The sequence below is a fragment of the Lonchura striata genome, chromosome 4 (assembly GCF_050655825.1).
Source record: "Lonchura striata isolate lonStrDom1 chromosome 4, ASM5065582v1, whole genome shotgun sequence".
NCBI classification, from domain to species: Eukaryota; Metazoa; Chordata; class Aves; order Passeriformes; family Estrildidae; genus Lonchura; species Lonchura striata.
Window position 1 is genome coordinate 289,621 of NC_140706.1, and position 22,867 is coordinate 312,487.

Sequence of the window (22,867 nt, forward strand, 5' to 3'; positions counted from 1 at the left end):
CTGACGGTCCCTTCCCCGCTGAAGGGTTGTTTCTGGAGATAGTTTGTATTGGAAGAGAACTGATGCTGTCCTCCCCTGCAGCCAACCACAGTGCTAAGCAGTGCCGCACGCCCTGCGCGCTGCGCGCCGCCTGCACCGAGTGCACCAGCGGCAGCTCCGAGTGTATGTGGTGCAGCAATATGCAGCAGTGCGTGGACTCCAACGCCTACGTGGCCTCCTTCCCCTACGGGCAGTGCATGGAGTGGTACACCATGAGCAGCTGTCCCCGTGAGTCTCTGCGCCTGCCTCGTGTGTTTTCCTTTCAAACTGGGTAAAGGGCCTAAAAACTTAAAACAAGTGAAGATGTAGAAATTATTCTATTTATGTTGAATTCTTTAGGAGCTGGGTGTGAGCAGGGGCATCACAAGTAGCTCAAAATGTTGCAAAATAAGAGATGAAGAAAAGGAATTTAAGGAACATCAAAGTATGAACTTCCCATATTGCCAGAGGTCAAAAGTTGGAGGAAGCATCAGGCAGGAGATGAGTAAGCTAAAATAATGGAAAACAAACTTTTTTTTTCTTTTTGAAGGCAAATATTGTCTATTTAAACATCAAAATAGAAAGTCTGCTTATCTTGCAACACCAAGAAGCCAGAAAATATTTTTCAAAGAAATATAAAACGTTTTTGTATATAAAGAGTTTGTCACCCCTAAAATCCAATCCCATTCGAGAAAGGAGGAGCTCAAGGGTGGAATTTTATTCTCATATTTGTATTCTATGTTTTTTGCCTCAGATAAATACTTGAAATAGTAGCATGTGATGCACAAATGTGGTCGGAAGAAGCTCTAAGTGGCTAAACTGGCTGGCGTGTAATGGTTCAAAAAACCTCTGTGTGTGTTGTGCTGTTTTGTAACTGATTGACTGTTGGAACCTTTGTTAATAGTTATTTTACATTCTGGAATAAATATGCTGATAAGAATGAACACGTTACTGTGAATATCAGAATAAATATTTCTAGATTTGATGAATAAATATTTTGGTGAGATTAAAATACAGTTATGGAATACATTCTGCATTTTTTGTGCCTATGTTTGACATGGTGGTTTATTCCACAATTTTGTATCTTGGTTTGGTTTTTTGTAGCTGAAAACTGCTCAGGCTACTGCACGTGTGCTCAGTGCCTGGAGCAGCCAGGCTGTGGGTGGTGCACGGATCCCAGCAACACCGGCAAGGGGAAGTGCATTGAGGGCTCCTATCGGGGGCCTGTCAGGATGCCGACCCCATCCACGCCAGGGAGACACAGCTTGGAGCCTGTTCTCAATGTCAGCATGTGTCCTGTGGAGAGCAGCTACAACTGGTCCTTTATCCAGTGTCCAGGTAAGCGAGCGGCGTTTAATTGTTCAATGTTTTGATTGAGTGCAAGGGGAGAGAGTTTTTAAGACTATTGTGGTGTCTTGTGTTCCCTCCTGTTAATGGAGGGAGGAGAAGAGCATGGAATATGTAAGTAGGAATTACACACTTGGAGATGGAAGGAGCTGTGAAGCAGCTGAGCTGCACAGGTTTATTGCATGAAGACATTATTATTTATTACTTGGGAGAAAGTTCTCCTTTCCCTACAAACCTTTACTGAGATTTTAACTTTGTTTGTTTATTTTAAGGCTGTTTAAAAGAAAGGCAGATCTTCCTTTGAAGGTTAAGTGTTAATAATGCTTAGGATGATTTTTAACTGATGTTTTTGACACAAAACCAGCACTACCCTCCCCATTCCTTGTAAATCCATCCCACCAGCAACTTCCAGTCCAATGTGCATGTAATGTTTTGCAGTTAAGTTTTCCGTGTGTTGCTCTAAATTCCATTTTTTGATATACACCTGTCTTTGGGCCCATGTATCGCTAGCAAGAGACGAGAACCTCTCAGGAAGGTGCATGAAATGGTTTCATTTGTCCTCTGCACAGAGCAGCCTCCTGAGGGTCTCCATGAGCTGTATTTGAGCAGCAGTACTCACAGTTTTCCTGTTTTCCTCTTTTGCACAGCCTGTCAGTGTAATGGGCACAGCAGGTGTGTGAACGAGAGCATTTGTGAGAAGTGTGAGAACCTGACCACGGGCAGGCACTGTGAGACCTGCATCTCGGGCTACTACGGGGACCCCACCAACGGGGGCACGTGCCAGCGTAAGTGCTGCCCCAGAGCTCCTGCACTGGGCTCCTCCGTTTCACTCTCTGCTCATTCCTCTGCTGTCTTAACTCAAATTATAACCTGAGAATTCATGTCTTCTTTCCTGCAAGCGAGGCTCAGTTCTTGTTGCTTCAACTCAAAGACACTCAAACTGCTGAGTGAAATTACTTTCACTGCATGTAAAGATGATTTTATAGCCTCCTTTTTAAACTTGGAATGACCATGGTGAAAAATGTCTGTATTTTAGTGTTTGATGATCCTGTTTTTAAAAGAAACAGTGTTGATCCAAATGTCTTGAACAAATTTCTGTTTATCTAAGTTTCAGCTTCAATTCCATTTGGTTAATGTGTTCCGTGTTTATAGTTAAAATTTTCTGCTTCATAAAGGCTTGCCATGTTTCACTGAGGACTTGGCTGGATTTCAGTTGAGGATTAGTAGCACCCTGTTAAAATTGCATTTCAGTTTGTAAAGTGCTTTGGGACTCTGGCACAAAGAACCATTTTCAGCTGTGCAAGATTCAGTTAACAAACTGGGAAAGTCTTCCTTGAAAGACCAATGAATTTAGTATTTGACAAATATATATGGAAGACTTTGAGTTTTGAACTGCAACCTTGTGGCATAGTTTTGAACTGCTGTGAATTTTTCAGTGCTGTGGCATGGGGAGACCAACAGTAAGCCAGAGACTAACTGTGAGAGTAGCAGATGTGAGGGGAGGTGCTGCTTAATCATAGAATCATGGAGTTGTTTGGGTTAGAAGGGACCTTGAAACTCGTCTCATTCCAATTCCCTGCAATGGCAGGGACACCTTCCACTGTCCCAGGTGCTCCCAGCCCCAGTGTCCAACCTGGTCTTGGGCTTGCCAGGGATCCAGGGGCAGCCACAGCTGCTCTGGGCACCCTGTGCCAGGGCCTGCCCGCCCTCCCAGGGAACAATTCCTAATTCCCAATATCCTGTTCATCCCTGCCCCCTGGCAGTGGGAGCCATTCCCTGGCTCCTGTCCCTCTGTCCCTTGTCCCCAGTCCCTCTCCAGCTCTCCTGGAGCCCCTTCAGGGACTCTGAGCATTCCCTGGAAATTTCCTTTCTCCAGGGGAACATTCCCAGCTCTGCCACCTTGGCTCCAGAGCAGAGGGGCTCCAGCCCAGGAGCAGCTCCAGGGCCTCCTCTGGGCTCTCTCCGGCAGCTCCATGTCCTCCTGCTGTTGGCCTCAGGGCTGGGGCAGCTCTGCAGGTGAGCTCTCACCTGAGGGCACAGGGACAGAGCCCTTCTCCCCTGCTGCCCATGCTGGGATCAGTCCAGGGCTGGGGGGCTCTGGCTGGGTCATGTCCAGCCCTCACCCAGCAGCACCCCCAGGTTCTTCTCCCCAGGGCTGCTCTCCAGCCATTCCCCACCCATCCTGTGTTTGTGCTCTGGCTTGCTCCAACCCCGTGTAGGACCTCGCACTTGGCCTGCGTAACTTCACAAGGTTCACACCGTCCCATGTCCCTGATCTGTCCAGGTGCCCTTTGGTGCTATCCAGGGACTGTTGGAGGCCATCTAGGTCCATCTGGATGTCTCCCCTCCCCTCCAGCATGCTGATATTACCAGTTTGTTGTCACCAGCAAACTTGCTTTGGGTCCTCAGTCCCACAGCCCCTGTCACCAGCACAGATGTTAAACAGCCCCAGTTTATTTTAGTGGAATACAGTGAGGTGGAATGGGACAATTAGATACAATGATGGAAAATGTAGAATAAAAATAACATTGTTCAGAGCAGTGTCAGTACTTCTGTGAAATGAGTGTGGGTGGTTTGTGGCCAGCCTGGAAGAATGAAGTGGAGGTGACCAATGAGTAGACATTGAAGACTTTTTATTGCTTTTTCCAAATGTGGTAGCAATCCAGTAGAAAAGTCTTTGATATTAATTTAGGATGTTTATTGGGTGTAGTGGTTACCTTTTGGGTGAACATGAGGATCAGTAGCTGGAGCATGGAGTCCTGTTTCCTCAGGAGAAGGGAGGTGGTGATAGTTGGGGCTATGAAGAACTTCCCAATGGACAGATTCGAAGAAGGGGATCAAAAACTCACAGGGATACAGGTGCCTCCCTTAGAGCAAAGGGATATGGAATTCCAACAGACAGCACAGTGACAAGGGTTCAGAGGAGAAGGTGCATCCCTGACTCTTGATTTCACAACATTATCTGCCAGATAAACTACTGCTGACACTCATAAACTCATTTCAGGTGAAGATACTTCGAAATGCTCTAAAGTTTACTTGAATGTAATGAATAAATTGAGGCTGAGTTGCCTGAGAAAATACAGAATTCTACCCTGAGCTTTAAGTTTTAATCACTGGATCACAACGTGCCTGTTAGTAGGTGTCGTTTTTCCATGCGTGTGGAAGTGGAGAGTAAGTTCCTTTGGACTCTTGTGCATGAGGATTGTCCCAGTATAGTTTGTTGTTGAGATAATGAATGACAGACTGAAATCATCCAGATGCCTGAAAAAGAAATTAGAAAATGTGTAGAGAGATTATGGAACAGTGTTCGTTCCTTATCTGATGGAACCAGTAGCTCATGTCAGAAGTGCTGTGCTCTCAAGTGCTTTGGACCCAGGTTTTTAATTTGCTGTGAATTTTACTGGGAAGCGGAAAGAATGAGGGAAGTAGGAACCTGGGCAGAAAGACTGAGGTGGATTGGGAAAGGGAAAACAAGAGCAAATCACCCTATCTGATGCAGCCAGGCTGACTTCCACCTATTAGTAATTTTTGCTGGGTGAAAACCTTTCCAGAGGGGAATTCTTCAGCTAAGGATTGGCTGATGGGTAGCAGAGCTAGCTCCTGTTTTCTCCCTGCTCTTAGCTGTGGTCGCTCCATCCTTTCCCATTTATGATGTGCTGATTTCACTTTTGTGAGCAATACTTAGTGCTGCTCTGTTTTTAGAGCCCTTGGTCACAGCCATGCTGCAGACTATTGTTATACACTCCAGCCTGACACACAAATATCTGTGTGCTTGCACACTCATTGCCTAGTGTGAGTCCTGGAATCATTTAATGGTTTGGGTTGGAAGGGTTCTAATAGACCATCCTCTTCCACCCCAGCCATGGCAGGGACACCTCCCACTGTCCCAGGTTGTTCCCAGCCCCAGTGTCCAGCCTGGCCTTGGGCACTGCCAGGGATTCAGAGCTGTCACAGCTGCTCTGGGCACCTGTGCCAGGGCCTGCCCACCCTGCCAGGGAACAATTCCTTCCCCATATTCTGTCTAACCCTGCCCTCTTTTATTTCAATGCCTTCAGTCCTGCATATCCCTGTAAAAAGTTCCAATACTTGTGTTGAAAGTATTTTGTCAAACTGCAGTTATTTCCCTGAAAAAATTGTTTGCATCACATCATACACCCTGGTGTTGGCAGAGCTAGGCTAGATAATAACTAAATGGTAGGTAAATCACTCCTCAGAGGTTGCTTTTAGGAAGTGTCCAAGTACAGAAGTATTAATCAGGAAGGGCAGGAAATGCAGCACATCAAATGTAAAAGTAGCTGCAAGGTGCTTTCTCTGCATTCAGAATTTTTCTGAATTTTCTGGTTAAGGTTTCTCATGAAAATATGCTGGTGGGAGATAAGGAAGTTATTTGCAAGTGAGGGGAAGGCACTATTATGCCTGAAATCAGATTGCAGCTGTGGCAGCGCTTCCAAACACACCCACGCAGCCCTCACTGGTGGCCTGTGAGTTGCTGGTGCCATGGACCTGCCTGATTCCCTCTCCCAGGGCCCACGGGGGCCCTGCAGGGTACCTGTAGCATGTGGCATGGAGGAACAGTGTTGGGCAGGTGGGTGATGGTGTTGCCATTGGGAAGCTGGGCATCACAAACACAGAAAGAGATCCCCATGACCCTCTCGGAGTGAGCCCATGGCCCGTGGTTTGTGGAGAAGGTAGAAGGAACACCAGCAGGTGGAAGTTGTTTCATCATCAGGCTGTTAACCACTATTCACAGCAAGAAAGCCATTTCCAGTGCTTTTAGGTTTCTGCTCTGTGCTCTGACTCCAGTGGGAAATTGTCCTTTGTAGACTGTAGTGAACTTGTCTAGAACATTCTATCAATAATTTGTTTCCAAAGTTTAAAGTTCTCTGAAAAGCCATGAGAAGATGTCTCTGTGTGTATTCCAGTTATTTAGTAAATGATCTCCAGTTACAGGCTTTGTAGGAAAGTGGATAAATTAATAGATTCTGTTGTTTTAAATAGAGATATTTGAGTGTTCAGTCTTCTTGATATGGTAAAGAGCAGAGAGGAAAGAAAAATTAATGTTATTACTCAAGATGCTGCAATCTGGCTTTAAACAACCCGAGGTTAAAAAATCAGGAGAAATTTCATGTATGTTCATATTGAATATTGATCCAACTTCACTTTGCTTCCTTTGTGCAAAGCATAAGGAAAGAAGTACGAGACATTCTCAATAGTACTAAGACTTATTTTTCTTTAAGTGGCACTAATGAAAATAGTGCTTCCTTCACAGAATACACTGAATTTTCATTCAGTCTCCTTGTTCCCACAATAGGCCTTTTTGCTTCTTCCTATTTTGCTCTGTGTTGCTGCTAGGAAACCACTCATCCACATCTGAGAAGCACAATTAAGTGTCCCTGATACAGTGTAGCTTCCATTATGTGCCAACAGAAAGAAGATATCAAAAGGATTCCTAAAATAAGGTCCAAGGCTGGCAGAGATATTCAGGATGGGGACTTGATGTCTAAGAATCTGCTGGTACATTGATTGGCATGGCTGCTTAATGAGGAGGAATATGTCTTCTCAACAAGGAGGCTCCGGCCTTTAAAGCATCTTGTTCCCAGGAATCTCAAAGATCATAAACAAGGGATCTTTGCTTTGTGTAGTTTTTTCCTTGTATTGTACACTCTGCTGTGCACAGCTCCAGATGGATGCACCTGCATTGGCAGAACGACTCCTAAATGGCACCTACATGCCAGAAGTTGTTAAATCCGTTCTTGCAGTGATAGTGAACAAGATGTCAAAGTCAACTGGCTGTGTAGGCTTTGTTCTTACTTGTTGGTTTGGTTTTGGGATTATTGTGAATGTTTCTCCTCTACATCTTTGTAAATAAAGGTCTCAAAGTGTGTCAATATGAGCATTTAGCTTAAATCAGGAGCATTTTTTGTGAAGAAAATCTCCTGTGTGTCCTCACCATGCTACCTTGTGTTGGATCTTGAGCAGACTCAGGTGTGTGAGGTGGTATGTTTTGGGCATGCCCCAAACCTGAACTAGTTCAGGGCTGTGCAGATTTGCTTCAACCACAGCTCAATGACATGCAGCACAAAGTTATCCTAAAATACATTGGGAAATGTACCCCAACTAGTCCTAGCATGGACATCATCATCTTAGCACCAGATGTTGCTGCTGATGCTGTTGATAATGACATTATTTCCTCAGTAGGACTGATGAAGCATTATTTTTCCAAAGGCCTGTTTATTTATTTCTGGGAAAAGTCCCTGAAGTCCTATGGGCTTTGTTTTATTTTCCCAATTCTTCTCTCAAGAGTTTTTGAGTTTGGATTTAATGTGTTAACAAGCCCAAAATTATTTCAAATACTGTCTTTTCCTTCCTAGTTATGATATCACCCCTGCTGTCTAACAATAGCAGAGGAAGTTAAATGAATTTTTGAGGCTAAGAAGCAGAGTCTGATGATGATTTCATACAAGACACAGTCCTGGGTAGCCTGTGTTTGCTCTGTTTTGACGCATGGTTCTATTTTCATCTGCCTTCTGTAGCACAAAGAAATCAAAGAGCACCAAATGGGTTTTCATCTGCATGTTAATTGTTGATGTGTCACAGTTTGACAACTAAAGGACTTAATTGCTATCAAATTTGTTTCTCTTCTTTGTTCAACGTTGCATCTTCTCCCCCTCTGCTCAACAGCGTGCAAGTGCAATGGCCACGCGTCCGTCTGCAACACAAACACAGGGAAATGTTTCTGTACAACCAAGGGAATCAAAGGAGACGAGTGTCAGCTGTGAGTTCATTTCCCTTTCCTATTTGCAATAAAAAAATTGTGCGTGTACCACCTTAGACACCCCCCATTTTTTAATGGCTGTGTTTATGATGTCTCTGCTCATTTCTTCCTCCTGACAGTTGACTGACTGCACTGAGGGTGCAGCCAGCCATGGGTCCCCTGGGGAATATTATGGACAGGATGATTTCCTGAAGAATTTCAATTCTAAAAACATTTCAACTGAGAATGTCATGCAGAAGAGATGGGTGAAAAAATCCCCACCCCCCCAAACTATACATAGAACCACAAAATGGTTTAGGTTGGAAGAGACCTCTGGGCTCATCCCCTGCCGTGGCAGGGACACTCCCACTCTCCGAGGAGCTCCCAGTCCCAATGTCCAGTCTGTCCTTGGGCAGTGCCGGGGACCCAGGGGCAGCCACAGCTGCTCTGGGCACCCTGTGCCAGGGCCTCACACCCTCCTAGGGAGCAATTCCTAATTCCCAAGATCCCATCCATCCCTGCCCTCCGGCAGTGGGAGCCATTCCCTGGGTCCTGTCCCTCTGTCCCTTGTCCCCAGTCCCTCTCCAGCTCTCCTGGAGCCCCTCCAGGCCCTGCAAGGGGCTCTGAGCTTTGTCTGGAGCCTTCCCTTCTCCAGGGGAACATTCCCAGCTCTGCCAGCCTGGCTCCAGAGCAGAGGGGCTCCAGCCCTGGAGCAGTTACGGGGCCTCCTCTGGGCTCTCTCTACTTTGCTTTATCTCTTAATTTGCTTTATCCTTCTGCTTTACTTTATCCCTTCTTTTTCATCAGTAGATTTCACCATCTTTGCTCTCTGGTGTTGTTCAGTGGGAGTGTAAATATATCCAAAATGAGCCTTTGACATTCAAGCAGTTTAATGGAGCAGTTTTAGAGCAACAAATTTGCTGGAGGTTTCTCTGTAACATAACAGAAATGCTTTTAGTGTAATGTTAGGGGAAATAATTTAATTCCAAATAATTTCATTGCCAGGTTTATTTTTAAAGCATTGCTCACATGAGTAAACATTTATAGGATAGAACCTGGAATAGCCATAAATGACTATTCCATGCATTGTGAAGAGCTAATAAATACCTTCCAAGTGGATGCAAATGTTAATATCCAGAATTTTATATTGCATTTTTACTGCATATGAGTTGGACTTGCAGGGAACATGGAATTTCTTCATCAGCCCAGTCTAGCTCAGACATTCATCTTTAATTGTGTTCTGCTATCAGCACAGGTTGTGTTTTCTGGTATTTACTGGCTGGGAATAAATAGAGCTGTAAAAAAAAAAAATCCATTTATTAAAAAATGTATATTCTTTTTAGGTGTGAAGTTGAAAACAGGTATCAGGGAAATCCACTTAAAGGAACGTGTTACTGTGAGTACCCTTGGGATTTTGTTTGGAGATAAAAAATATGCTTGAAGTTTAAAATAATTTATTTAAAACTTGTTTCAGTTGCCTCAGCATGTGTTTAAAATACGGGGGATTAAGGAAAGGACTAAAAAATATCTGGAAAAACATTCACTTTTCTCAAATACGTTGTTTAAAGAGAATGAAAATACTTTTCTTTATAAGGTCCATGTGATGATTGGATCTTTTGAACATTGTTTTGAATGTTTTTCATGTGATGAGATGAAATCTGGTCTTTTGGAGAGCACTCTAAACTATATTCCTAATAGGTAAAAAACAAAGAATGTCCTTAGAATTTTTAGAAATGTAAAATACATATATTTAAAATTCTGGTCCAGGTTAGAATGGATTTCAAAATTGCCACGTTTCCTCTGAAATGAGCATTTGGATTCCCATGCAGTTAAAGAAGATCCTTTGCCAAGATTCAGATTATCTAATGGAAACTTTCCAGCTTCTATTTGCAAATATTAGCAATCGGCAGCCTGGCAGACGTGGAGAGATGGAATCTTGAATTACATGAAGTCTCCAGTAGTGGTTTTGTCCAGCACAGAAATTATCAACTGGCTGGTTTTGGCTTATTTGAATTCCGCTTGTGTGGCCAAACAAGGGAACTGCTGGCTCCTCATGGCATTTGTGTGCAAGAATGACAAAATTCCTTGCTGAAATAGGAGGGTTGGTTAAATGGCAAAAAGTGGGGAAAGACAAAACTTTGCAGCTCCTTCAGGAAGAACATTGTGCTGTCCAAATCCAGTCTTGCTTGATATCATTCCCTGTTTCTTCGTGCTGTGTCCAGATGGACACCAGCAGCTTGTCTGACTTGTATCAGTCCAACCAGGGGTCATTGGAAGGCAGTGAGAGAAAAACAGCACCTGGTGTGTCAGTTCCTGGTTATTATTGATGGGAATATCCCTGCATGGCTTCAGGAATATGCACAAGTCACAACAGTGTGCTGTAGTGGAAGGGTACTGAGGTGGGTGGGTGCATCCCCCAAGTGGCTGTGGCTTACACCAGCCTGGACAGATGGCAGCAGGGAGGGACAGACAGACAGACCAGAGGCTGCTCCTGGCATGCCTGGGTGGAATGTGTCCCAGAGCAGGATGGCAACTGGGCTCATCACCAACCAGCTGCTCTGTAGAACCTCTCCCATGAAAATCTGCTTATGTACAGAAACCTGGAATAGGGGTTGTCCCCTTCCAAGTGGGAATTACACAGCTACTGAACTTTTCTGCTTTTCCCTTTGATCACAGAGGTATTTCAGGCTGGAAAAGGAAATTTTTGGGTGTGTTTTTTACAGTGTATAGGTAGGAATATTGATTTAGATCAAGGCTGGAAGCAGTTGCCTGGCAAATATAAGCCACCTCTTTTCCCTCTCTAGGCTCAGCTCCTGGAGTTTTTTGTTCCTTATGTGGCATCATATGTAGGTTGGAGTAAGTTATTAGCAGTGTCATGTCCTGGTTGTCCAGGAAACCCTTCAGTGACATCATGCCTTCCTTTACAGAAGTCAATATTACAGGAGATGGGATAACTGTCTCCCTGCATTCCTTACAGATACTCTCCTCATTGACTATCAGTTCACCTTCAGCCTTTCCCAGGAGGACGATCGCTATTACACAGCAATCAACTTTGTAGCAACACCTGAAGAGGTACATTTTCTATTTTCCCTTTTAACTTTGTCCTTTGTCTTCTTTTGGCCCTGGAGACAATGAGCTGTAACAGTTCTGTGAGTCTTTAGGTGTAGTTTTGTGATACGGAAGGTGTGTCCTGTTCCATGGAGCAACCAGGGCTTTTTGAACTTGGCTTGGCTGTGCAGTCTCAAATCATCACAGGAAGATTTCATAAGGAATCACAGCTGATTCTTTCCAGTTGTTGGAACAACCTCTGAGCCATTCCATCTTTTTTAAAATCACATACCAGTGTGAGTTGGAAGGGACCTTAAAGCTCATCCTGCTCCAAACCCCCCTGCCATGGCAGGGACACCTCCCACTCTCCCAGGCTTCTCCCAGCCCCAGTGTCCATCCTGACCCATCCTGACTGCCAGGGGTCCAGGGGCAGCCACAGCTGCTCTGGGCACCCTGTGCCAGGGCCTGCCCACCCTCCCAGCCAGGAATTCCTCATTCCCAAGATCCCATCCATCCCTGCCCCCTGGCAGTGAAAGCCATTCCCTGGGTCCTGTCCCCGCAGGCCTTGTCCCCAGTCCCTCTGCAGCTCTCCTGGAGCTCCTTTAGATGCTCCTTAGGCACTTCTTTTCTGCAGGCTAAACAATCCTGTCTCTCGACCTGTCTCCAGAGCAGAGATGTTTTGCTTGTTTTCACCCCATATATTGTGTCTCAGTTTTTCCTTTGATATTCTGTATGCATTACTCCTTTGTTATGTTTTCTTTGAGGAAGATAATACTTCTTCCAGAAAATATAGTATTTAGTTTTTAGCTTGATGTATTTTCTTTATGTAAGTAACAAATTCCAAGATAATTTTTTGTAGCAATGATTTCCTAGGAAACAGTACAGTAAAACTGCTTATCCTAAAAATGGGGTTTCTTTTTTGTTTCTTCCTTTAGCAAAACAGAGACCTGGACATGTTCATCAATGCATCTAAAAACTTTAACCTCAACATTACTTGGTCCACAAGTTTTGCAGGTAAATTGAGGATGGTCTAAGGAGGATGATCTAAACTCAGGAGCTTCTTTCATTTAGCTGTTTCTGAAAAAAGCAAATTTAAGTGGGAAAACTTGGGGGTTTTTAACCTATGTACTTTTTGCATAGTGTTCTTAAAATGTCAGCCTGAGGGGGAAATAAAATATTTAAAAGCCCTATGTTTTCAACTTTAATAGTGTATTTTGTAAATACTGAAAGTGCAAATTTTATTTTTTTTACAATGCAACATCTTGGCACAGAGTGGTTTTGATAAAGCAGTGCAGCTTAACATAGTTGGTTTTGAATGATTTTTTTTAAATTAGAATTTAGGATGTTTTGCCCTTTTGTTTGTTTTCTTAAATACACCTTGGAATATCTTTTCTTGCTACTTCTTACAACAGCTGGCACACAGGCTGGGGAGGAAATTCCAGTTGTTTCCAGAACGAATATAAAAGAATACAAGGACAGTTTCTCCAATGAGAAATTTGATTTCCGCAACAACCCGAACATCACCTTCTTTGTTTACGTCAGCAATTTCACCTGGCCCATAAAAATACAGGTAAGAGCTGCTAATATATGTCAAATTGTGTAAAGGTCCCTTTCCTATTTCTCTTAAAACTGTGGTAGTTTGCTGTGCTTGGAGTAGTCCAAGCTGAGGCAGCCTGGCATAATCCAGAGCAGGCAGAGTTTGATGTTCCTGGGTAAGAGGAAGAGGGTGTGAGCATCTTCTGATGTTGCCTCAGCCCCGTGGAGCTGAAGATGTGCTGTGAAATAGAGACACCCCTTTATTAACAGGGCTGTGTTTGATGAGGTGTCTGACTTGAAATGTGCAGATCCTGATGTTGTAGGAAAAGACTGATAACGCTAAAGAGGAAGCCTAGAAAGAGCAGACAGAGGAAATGCTTTAGTAGCTCTTTAGTGCCTCAGAAGGCCCAGCTCAAGGGCCATCCCCTTTCTCCTGCTCTTGCCTCAGGCTGGTGGCACGTGCAGGACGAGCAGCTCATCCTTCCCCTTTATTCAGGGTAGTCGGTTGACAGGCAGTGCCTGGGCCACCAGGCTGGACATGGTGATGAAGTGATGCAGGAGGTGCAGTGGATGAAGCTTGGTGGCGATAAAATCAGACAGAATCACTCTGTGACTAGTGGTGATAAAATCGGACAGAATCACTCCGTGATTGCAACCAGGGATCCTGCAGTTCCTGAGGCAGCTCACAATTCAGAGCAGCTTCAGCCACCTTCTTGCAGCGTGCTGGTCAAGTATCAGCTTCCTGTGTGCTCAGAGTGATGTGGGTGTTTGAAGGACAAAATCCTTGGAGATCTGGAGCAGAGATCATGGAATGGTTTGGGTGGAAGGGACTTCTAAGGTGATCCTCTCCTACCTGCTGCCATGGGCAGGGACAGCTTTGGCTAGCCCAGCTTGCTCCAGCCCCGTCTAGCCTCGAACAGTTACAGGGATGGGGCAGCCATGTATCTCAAATAAAGCTTAGCATATTTGAATTCTGTCTTATTGAAGAAACTTGGTCAAATATGGGAACCCAAATCTTTCCGTCTTCACCCTTGTTCATGAGACTGTTTTGTGAAAGCTGACATTTCATACTAATGCATTCGGTCTTTCAAATGTATTGGTCAGGCAAACTCACTCTTTCAACAAAAACAATGTGTGGGATAATATTGAGCAAGAAAATGAGATAATGCACAGGATAATACTGAGCAAGAAAATGAGATCTACCTGGAAAAATGGTCCTTAAGCCATAGTGATATTTTTCCTGAATTTTTAAAAAAATTATTAGGAATATTTGTGAAATGTTCTTATCACCTTTTCCTAAAGATACTGGGTTTTAATTGCTTGGGAAACTGTCTTGTGGATTGCAGACTGAAGATTTGGCGGGTTGGCTTTGGATTCTTTAATATCACTTACAGTTTTGGTAATCAGTTTGCAGCTGGAGAGTTTTTACTTCATAAACTGCTGAAGTATTGAAAATAAACTAAGTCCTGATTTTTAAATATGGAGGAGTTTATGAACTACAATGTAAAATCTTTGTCACTGGATACTCAAGTAGCAAGGCCCAAACCACCTTATTTTCATCTAATTACTGCTTGTTGTAGGGGCAGTAGCATCTGTGTACGAAGGTGCACTTGTGCAGTGATTTAAATATTTATTAAATATTTGAACTTTCATCAAATTCATAATCACAAGAGTCAGTAAAAAAGTATTTTTTTTTAACCTTATGGGTTATTTTGATTGATATTTGATTTTCTGTAATCAGTGCTTGAGTGTACCTTACCCTGATTTATTTCTTTGTGATTTGTTGCTGCAGAGCTGTGTGTTAGGGATACAGCTGATTGGTTTTTCTCTTTCCTTTCAGCATCCCCTCTTCCCTTCCCCTTCTGGTTTCCTTTACTTGTATGGTTGAAACATCTCTTGCTGCTTTGTTTTCATTTGCTGAGCAATGGCACAGCTTGACTTCTGGCAGTTCTTATTTTATCTCTCTAATTCTTGCTGGCTTTAAACACATTGCTCATTAATCCTTTCCTCTCCTTAATACAAAGTCTCTTTAATTGATCCTCATGTCCCTTTTGAGGTTAGCTCCAAGGATGCAACTTTCAAATAGTTTTGCATCTTTGACCTGAGAGAAATATTTAGATGGCAGCTTTCCCATTCCTGATCTCTTACTCCGCTTGATTTTACTGTTTGATTTAATTTCTCATAGTTAAAGTGTGAACTTTGATTCTCTTACAGCACTTAACCTCTCTTTATCCTTAATTTAATGTGAACGTGCTTGTATGCACTCAATCCAAGTTAATGTTTTATCACCAGCTCTTCTTAATGTCTTTATTACTTGCCAAAACAAAGTCTAAAATAGCATCAGCTCTTATTCATTGAGGCACAGTTTTTATGAAGAAGTCTGGCAGTGACCAGCAATCTGTGGTCCACAGAATTTCTGTTAGTTTCCTCTTCAGTGCATAGCTAAAAACCTGAACTCACTATGTCCTTTCGGGTCTTGTGCAATCTGCTGTGAGGGATTGACCTTCCCTCAGTTGCAATATGTGTCCCTACCTGTCCTTTCCATGCCCCAATTTTCTTCATTTTTGTGAAGTCATGGTTCTCTGTAGTTTGTGTTTGATATGATAGAAGCTAAATCATGGTACAGGTTTTTGGGACAAAGATTTTTTTTGGACAAATGCCCAGAGAAGCTGTGGCTGCTCCATTCTTGGAAGTGTTTCAGGCCAGGTTGGATGGAGCTTGGACCACCCTGGTCTAGTGGGAGGTGTTCCTGCCCATGTCAGGGGGATGCATTGAGATGAACTTTAAGATCCCTTCCAACCCACCTCATTCTCTGATTCTGTGATTTTAAGACTTCCTGGCCATCAGTCCTTGACTTATCCCATACTACATTCTTCTCAGGGATAGCTTTTATTCAGAGCTTTCGTTCTCTCATTTGTTTTTCCAAGGGGTTCATCCCTGATTCCCCTGCAGAAAAGTTCCTGTTCTGTTGGGATCAGTCCTTCAGGGCAAACTGGCTCATTAATTAAAACTCCATGTTGCAGTATGGACAGGATGCAAACTGTTCTCTTATTTCCTAGCTTATCTCCTACAGTGTCTCTCATTGCACATCCACTACTAAACTGTCACACAGTGACAGAACATGTTTCAATTTCCTTTGGAAATTACACTGATTTTAATAGAGTATGTCGAAGTCAGGAAAACTCTTCTTCTGCCAAGCTGCTGGAAATTATTCTGTCTGTATGTGCATCACCTGGCAGCTCATGCATGTGTTTGGGCTGCTCCTGGGCAGTGCAGCATGTCCAAACCATATTTTTAGGTATTATTATTCTTTGACTATCTTAGTAAACTGTCATTGTGCATACATCACTTGTCCTGGCTTATTTTCAATTTCAATACAACAGATGTATTTAAACATGAGTGTTTATGTCTATACAAAATCTTGCAACAGAAAACTTTATACTTTTTTTTTTTAATGCAAAGCAATTCTACAATCCACCTTATTTTTTTTCTAAGTATTGCAAACTTTATCTTGAAGTTCTTGATTGAACTCTGTCTCTTTTTCATTCTCTCTCCTTGCCTGTTAAAATCTGCCCTTGGAAAATATAAGTACTCCTTTGTGTAAGAGATGGCTCTGTCCCTGCCAATGCTCAGTTCTGGCTCTTCTTTCCCTGTCTTGCTCCACCTCTTTTTCAAACGACCTCAGGTAATTTTTTTTTTTTTTAAGTATATTAGTTTAGGATGTCTTTCCCTGCCTGGTTAATGACTTAAAATGATTTATTCAGTAAAAGAACTAAAGCAGCAAAATGCAGAAAGCCTTCAAAATACAGCAATCTTCTGTCTAATTCCTCCTCTCTGAGCAGTTCCAAGCATGAAGGAGTTCACTTAAAGCCTTTGCCAAGCTTTTCTGAAAATCCTGGTAAGGTCTTGTCAACACTCTCTGGATATTTCCATTCTCTCTGCTTTGTGAGCTCACCTTTGCTACAAATGTTGGACACAGGGAATTTTGAAGCATTTAGCAAACCCCAGATGTTCACCTTCCTCTCCTCAGTTTGGCTCTAAACATTCCCTATCTTTCCTTTCCTTTAGGAAAAGACATTAGTGAGTGTTGAAGGATTGAGATTTTTTTTTTCCACTTATGTGAATTCAACAATCTTTTCCCCACTATTCTTCCTCTTTGCTTAATCTTCACTGTGAATTTGCTTTCTTCTTTCCAAACTTAGCTCAGAGTAGAAGAGAGACATTGACTGTAAATAACCTGCTATACAATAGCACAGTAAGAAGCAAAGGAATTCAGTGCAGAAACTTTCAGAGGAGTTCTTTTCATGGGTCTCAGTCCATGCAAAGTCAGCTTACTCTGAGGTGAAATTGCAGTTCTGGAGCTGACAGGTAGTTACAGGTGAGAATTTGAAACTCTCTTAGATACCTGTGTAAATGTCAGCATGCTTTAATACTGTTTAAACTTGTATGTATTTACCTGGGGCCAAGTCCAGTGAGTGAACTCCTCTCCAGAGTGTACAGGAGGGTGAAAATTCGATCTGCTAATACAGGAAACTCTCCCCTGGCTGTAAGATTTATGCTTCATTGCAATTTACTGCTGATGGTGTTTGCTGCCACTCACTAAATAGAAATTGGTGGTTTAGTCTTGTTTCATACCCAAACTATTGTTTATATTCAATAACATTCTGTCCCATTTGATACTTGATTTTTTTTTTCTATCAGATTCCAAGCATCTCTCTACGTTCTGAGAATGTGTAAGACGTTTAGGAGCTGATTAAGGCAAAACCAGTTTGTAATTGTATCATTAACTGGCAATTGCCTCCTGTCTTTCCTTTGTGTTGGTTGAAGGATTTTGATTTGAACACACTTAAATGTTAATTATGAACCAAATGCTTCAAGAAACAAAGAGGCGAAGGAATTTTGCAGCCCTTGCATGCTGAATATACCATTTGCAAAATCTCATTAGGTATTCACTATATATAATTTTCTTGGCAATTCGTTGTCATGTTGGGCTTCAAAAAGTGCCACTGTGACTATGCAGCATTGCTGCATGTGCAGCGTGGTGGAGGCTGTAGCAGCATTGCATAGCTCCCACTGTTTGAAGTGCATTTGAGAACCAGTAGGAAACATTCAAGTCACTGAAATTGTTGCCTTCCACTCAGATTTCATAAAGGCTGTAATGGAAAAATAGCTAAAATTGCCTCTGCTGTCTTCAGTTTTAGTTTCTTAAACTTTCTTGTTTCCTCTACTTCATTTATTTCAGGATGGTCTGTCTATATTGTCTCATTTATATCTTTATCCCTTTTTACTCAGATAGTTCATGGAACAAACAGGTTTGGAGGGACCTTAAAGACAATCTGTGGATTGTTAAGCTCAGTCACATATGTGTTGTCATAGTTATTCTGTCTCCAAAGTTGCTGTTTACCCTGACAGGAAGGTCCTGGTGAGCCCACTCCAAATGCTGCATTGCTCTCTGGTTCCTCTGCTGAAAGGGTGAGTGGTGAACTGCAAGGTGAAACAATTCATTGCCCTTCAGTAGATGGCAGCTGGCACAGGAGGTGTCAGGAGGGAAAGGGCAGAAACTGTCACTCATAGGAAACCTGGAAACTGAGGACAGGCTCAAATGTGTTGTAATTAAACCAGAATTTGGTCTGTGGTGCTTTCTTTTGGTAGTGATCCAGGTGACTGTCACAGGTGACTATCTTTGGACTGGCACATGGAATCCTGGAATCACAGATGGGTTTGGATTGGAAGGGGCCTTAAAGACCATCTCATTCAAACCCCTGTCATGGACAGGGACACCTTCCACTATCCCTGGGTGCTCCAAACTCCATCGCACCTTGCCTGGAACTATTTCAGGGATGGGGCAATCACAGCTTCTGGGGGCAATCTGTGCCATAGTCTCACAGGGAAGAATTTCAAACCCTATCTAACCCTTGATTCTGGCAGTGGGAAGCCATTCCCTCTTGTCCTTGAACTGCAGCCCCTTGTCCCCAGTCCCTCTCCAGCTCTCCTGGAGCCCCTTTAGGCACTGGGAGGGGCTATAAGGTCATCCTAGAGCCTTCTCTTTCCAGGCTGAACATTCCCAGCTCTCCCAGCCTGGCTCCACAGGAGAAATGCAGGTGTCACAGCTCCAGCTGCTCTGTACAGATCCATTGCAGGTGCCATCCCCAGGAATGAGATGTCAGCCATTAGCTGAGGTGCTCTTTAATGAACCCCTTCCTTTGGGGCTCTCCCTCTCTGCCTTCTGTTGCTTTTCTTAAATTCCTATTGCCAGGATGACTGCATCCAACCTTGGAAGGAAAATGCTCATTTTAGTGCTTCAGTGAAGAGCTGCAGTGCTGCATGAAGTGAGATTTCTGATAGATGTGGGAGGACAACTGTGTTCCCTTTAAACCTTTTGGAACTGGCACTTTCTTGGATTCAGATGCCTTATATATTAAACCTGGAACTACTGATTTTTTAAAAGAACTTTTCTTCTATCCTGAGCTGTTTTAAGGGAATAGCTGAAGCTCTGTTCTTTCACAGGCATCAAAAGACTTCTCTGCCTCCCTCTGCAGCCCAAGGGTTTCCCAAAGGATTGTGTTACAGTTACTAATTGCCTCCTTTGACCTGGGAACAGTTCCCACTGGTTTCCAGTGGTACGCTGAACATGTCTATAGGGATGTAGGAGAGCAAACTCACTTCACATCCCATTGGCTCAGCAGAGCTGGCAGTGATGTTGGAAATGGGTCTTTTCTTCAGCCTGGAGGTATTTCCTGTCTTCTTTATAGGGAAAGTTCAGGTGGAGCCGCCTGCTGTCAGCTGTGTTTCGGAGTCAGATGAATTTTACACTAGACTGGGATTCTGCTGAGAAATGGCTCTTGTTTTTTCTTATGCTGATGTGGCTATTCAAGTTGAAAATATTAGCCAATATTTTGCAAACTGCCAGGAATTACATTTTTAAGAAGACTCCACAATCCTCAAAGCACTTGCTCTGATCTTTATCATTGTTTATTTCAGTGTTTCATTGCTATTGTGTCCTCCAGTATAACCACCTGAAATTCTCATTGTTCAAAGTAAGGCTCCTTCATTAAAGCAGTTTTGATTTGCAATTCTTCTTCTAATGCTCTTCCCAATCAACCTGCTAGTTTTATTTGTAGCATTACCCCTAAAACAGGTAGTCTGCATTAGCAAGAATCTCAATATTGCTTTCAATTAAGCTTTAATTTTATTTGCCATTCATGTTTAGTGTAGTTCAGAAAGCATTTGTTTTCTTCCAGAGTTAAATGATGGATGACATTTTGCTACAGACTAGGAAAGCTTTGGGGTACCCTTAGCTCCTGCCAGGTGAGGAGGGGCCCAAGACAGAGCTGGAGGAACATCAGATCTCACATGTTCCTTTTCTTTTAGGCTTTCAGCCTCTTTCAGGTGGCATGATCATTGCCAGCAGTGATGCTCTCTGCCTTCCCCTCTTTGAGGTTTACAGCCTGACTAAAAGGCTTTGATAATCCATGGAAAAAGAGCGAGTGAAGAAACCGGTCACAGTTAAAAAGCAGGGTCTGAACTGTCTCTAATGCCTCGATTCCTGTCTGGAAGGAGCATTAGGTATTTGATGCAGGATAAATAACCCCTGAGGACTGGACATGGCCCGTGGAGGTTCCCAGTCTTTCTCTAAATTAGTCATTCTCAAACCAAAACCAACAGGTTCATCACACAAGAGCTCCCAGTGAGGGCAAAGGAGGAGTGTCTTTCTTGTTGGCCAAAGAGAATAAAACACATTCAGATAGGTCGGGATTGCTTTGATAAAATAATTATGTAGGCTTGAAATCGCAGTGAGGTTGCTGATCTGGACAGCTTTCCTGCCAGGTCCTCATGTGCCTCGTGCATATTTAACAAGAGATGTAAGTGCAGAGATAAAATCATCCTCAACTCTCTGGGACCCTTTATTCCAAAAATCTTTTTTTCCTGTTGCTTCTGAAAGCATTGTAATGCCAAAGTTGTTTGCTAATGGTATCCCTTGCCTTTCCTTAGCTGTAACTGCAGATGCTTTTGAGCCTCCCCCCTGCATCTCTCTTGCTGTGTGAGAGGTTTTCTTGAAATGCAACAATGAAATGTAAATCAATTTGTTAATCTGACGAAATTTGCTGTTGAATGTAATTACTTTTGGAGACATGCAATTACATGCTGATTTTTCAGAACAGGCAAACTGACATCTACTGTGGGATGGAAAGATTTAAAACACAAGAGTTAAATAGTCCTTTAAAACATGAAACAGCTGCTTGTGTTTAATCTACTCCTGTCACCTTACTTTTGCCATCAACTGATGGCATTTTTCTCCTTTTAGAAGTTGTTCCCTTTTCAATTAAGTAATATTTTTGTTAGCACCTTCTTAAATCCTTTAAAAGGAGGATTTCTCTCACAGGCAGTTAACCCTTGGCAGGATGTGGTGCCACTTCAGTCCTTTTCGCAGGAGGTTGTAGCGTCAACAGTCCTGAAAACTGTTCATGCCAAATTTTTCAAGTGCTGTGGTGGTGGGGGAGAGGGGGTGGATTTTTATCAGAGATTCATGGAATGGTTTGGGTTGGAAGGGAGATGAAGGATCATCCCACCCCACCTTTGCCATGGCAGGGACACCTTCCATTATCCCAGGCTGCTCCCAGCCCAGTGTCCAGCCTGGCCTTAGACACCTCCAGGGGTCCAGGGGCAGCCCCAGCTGCTCTGGGTACCTGTGCCAGGGCCTCACACCCTCCCAGGGAACAATTCCTAATTCCCAGTATCCCATCCATCCCTGCCCTCTGGCAGTGGGAGCTATTCCCTGTGTCCTGTCCTGCAGGCCTTGTCCCCAGTCCCTCTGCAGCTCTTAGGCAGTGAAGAGCAGCCAATGAAGTCTTGGGGTTTTACATCTGTAGCTTGGGATTTCCTGGGATGAGCTGTAGTGACTCACATAATTTTTGTGAGGATAATAGTAATACCTTCCTACAGCACTGGGAGTCTTTTTGAATGTCCATTGCCAAACTTCAGCTGCATAAATAAGAAAAGTTATAGGATACCAGAGAGAGATAGTCTGCAATTCAGATTTAATAATACCAGGAGCATTTCTTGGGTTGTGTTTTATTGAGATCCGACAGTGACATATGTATTGATTGCCTTAATTTTAAGGAAGCTGATTTTTTTCTCTTCTTGAATGCAGGGCTGGAAAATATATAAAAAGTTACAGAATTAATTTTCTATGGAAGCTAAGTCTGAATCAGGCATTAATTTCTTCTGGGTGAAGCCAGTGTTGGATGCTTGAGGTTGCTGTATTTCTGTGATGAATAACTCTTGAAAATACCATAACCCAGCAGAGAATGTAAATACAGACCCCAAATTCAAGTCTATTTCAGAAAATGAGTGCCGTGGGCCATTTCTGAGAAGCTGAAAGAGTGAGATACTTTTCTGTATACAAAAGCTTATTTGAAGAGTCAGAATAGTGAGCAGAGTTAATGAAGTAGAGGAAGGTGTATTGGCAGTAAAATAGAAGAAGCCACCCACTGAAACGCAACAGTGGATTCAGCCTAGCTAATCCACAAAGGAAAGTATATCCAGGACTAAGAGAGGGTATGTCCTGCTTTAGGGCAAATTTGGGAGAGAACCTCCAAAGGGGTTTCCTCTAGAAAGGAAATTCAAGCAGCCCCTCCCCCAGCTGGTTTGGGAAAAGGTTTCCTTGGAGAAAAGTGGAAAAAACTGCTTATTTAACAGGCCAAGCATTCACCAGCACAAAGAATGAACAATATCAAACACTAAAAGCTCTTGCTGCTCCCAAAGAAAGACAAACTCAGCAATCCCTCCGTGGGCTGCAGCTCAGCTCCCTCAGTCTCTCATCAGTCCCTCTGCGAGCTGCCACTGCTTCTCTGGGGTTCAGGCCAGAGCAGGTCTGAACAGGTCTAAGGGAAAAGGAAACCCCCAGTCCGGGGAACTTCTCTGCCTCGGCCAGCTAACACTGACTAACAGCAAGGGGCAGCTCTGTCCTGCTGTCTCGGTGCTGCAGGCAGCACAGTCCAGCAGCAGGAATGTGGAGCAGTGAGTGCAGTGTCTGAACACAAACTCGTGCTTCTTCTCTCCCCTGTCGCTCTCAGAACCAGCCTTAGAGGTGCAAAACTCATTTCTGGGCTAAGCAGATGAATGGGGATATGAGCATCGTAAAGTCACCCCGGGACTGGGTGA

The 22,867-nt window shown here is 43.3% G+C and overlaps 1 protein-coding gene across 3 annotated transcripts in view; it reads left to right on the top strand.

Annotated features, from left to right (window-relative positions):
* ATRN (attractin) overlaps positions 1–22,867 on the top strand; it is a 143,629-nt gene that overhangs the window by 70,405 nt on the left and 50,357 nt on the right. For all 3 annotated transcript variants that reach the window (XM_077782656.2, XM_085577295.1, XM_085577296.1), the window contains exons 17-24: positions 82–267; positions 1,123–1,356; positions 2,013–2,150; positions 8,047–8,140; positions 9,463–9,515; positions 11,097–11,191; positions 12,103–12,181; positions 12,580–12,737. In XM_077782656.2, coding sequence (XP_077638782.2) covers positions 82–267; positions 1,123–1,356; positions 2,013–2,150; positions 8,047–8,140; positions 9,463–9,515; positions 11,097–11,191; positions 12,103–12,181; positions 12,580–12,737 — 1,037 coding nt within the window. The remainder of the gene's footprint in view (positions 1–81; positions 268–1,122; positions 1,357–2,012; positions 2,151–8,046; positions 8,141–9,462; positions 9,516–11,096; positions 11,192–12,102; positions 12,182–12,579; positions 12,738–22,867) is intronic.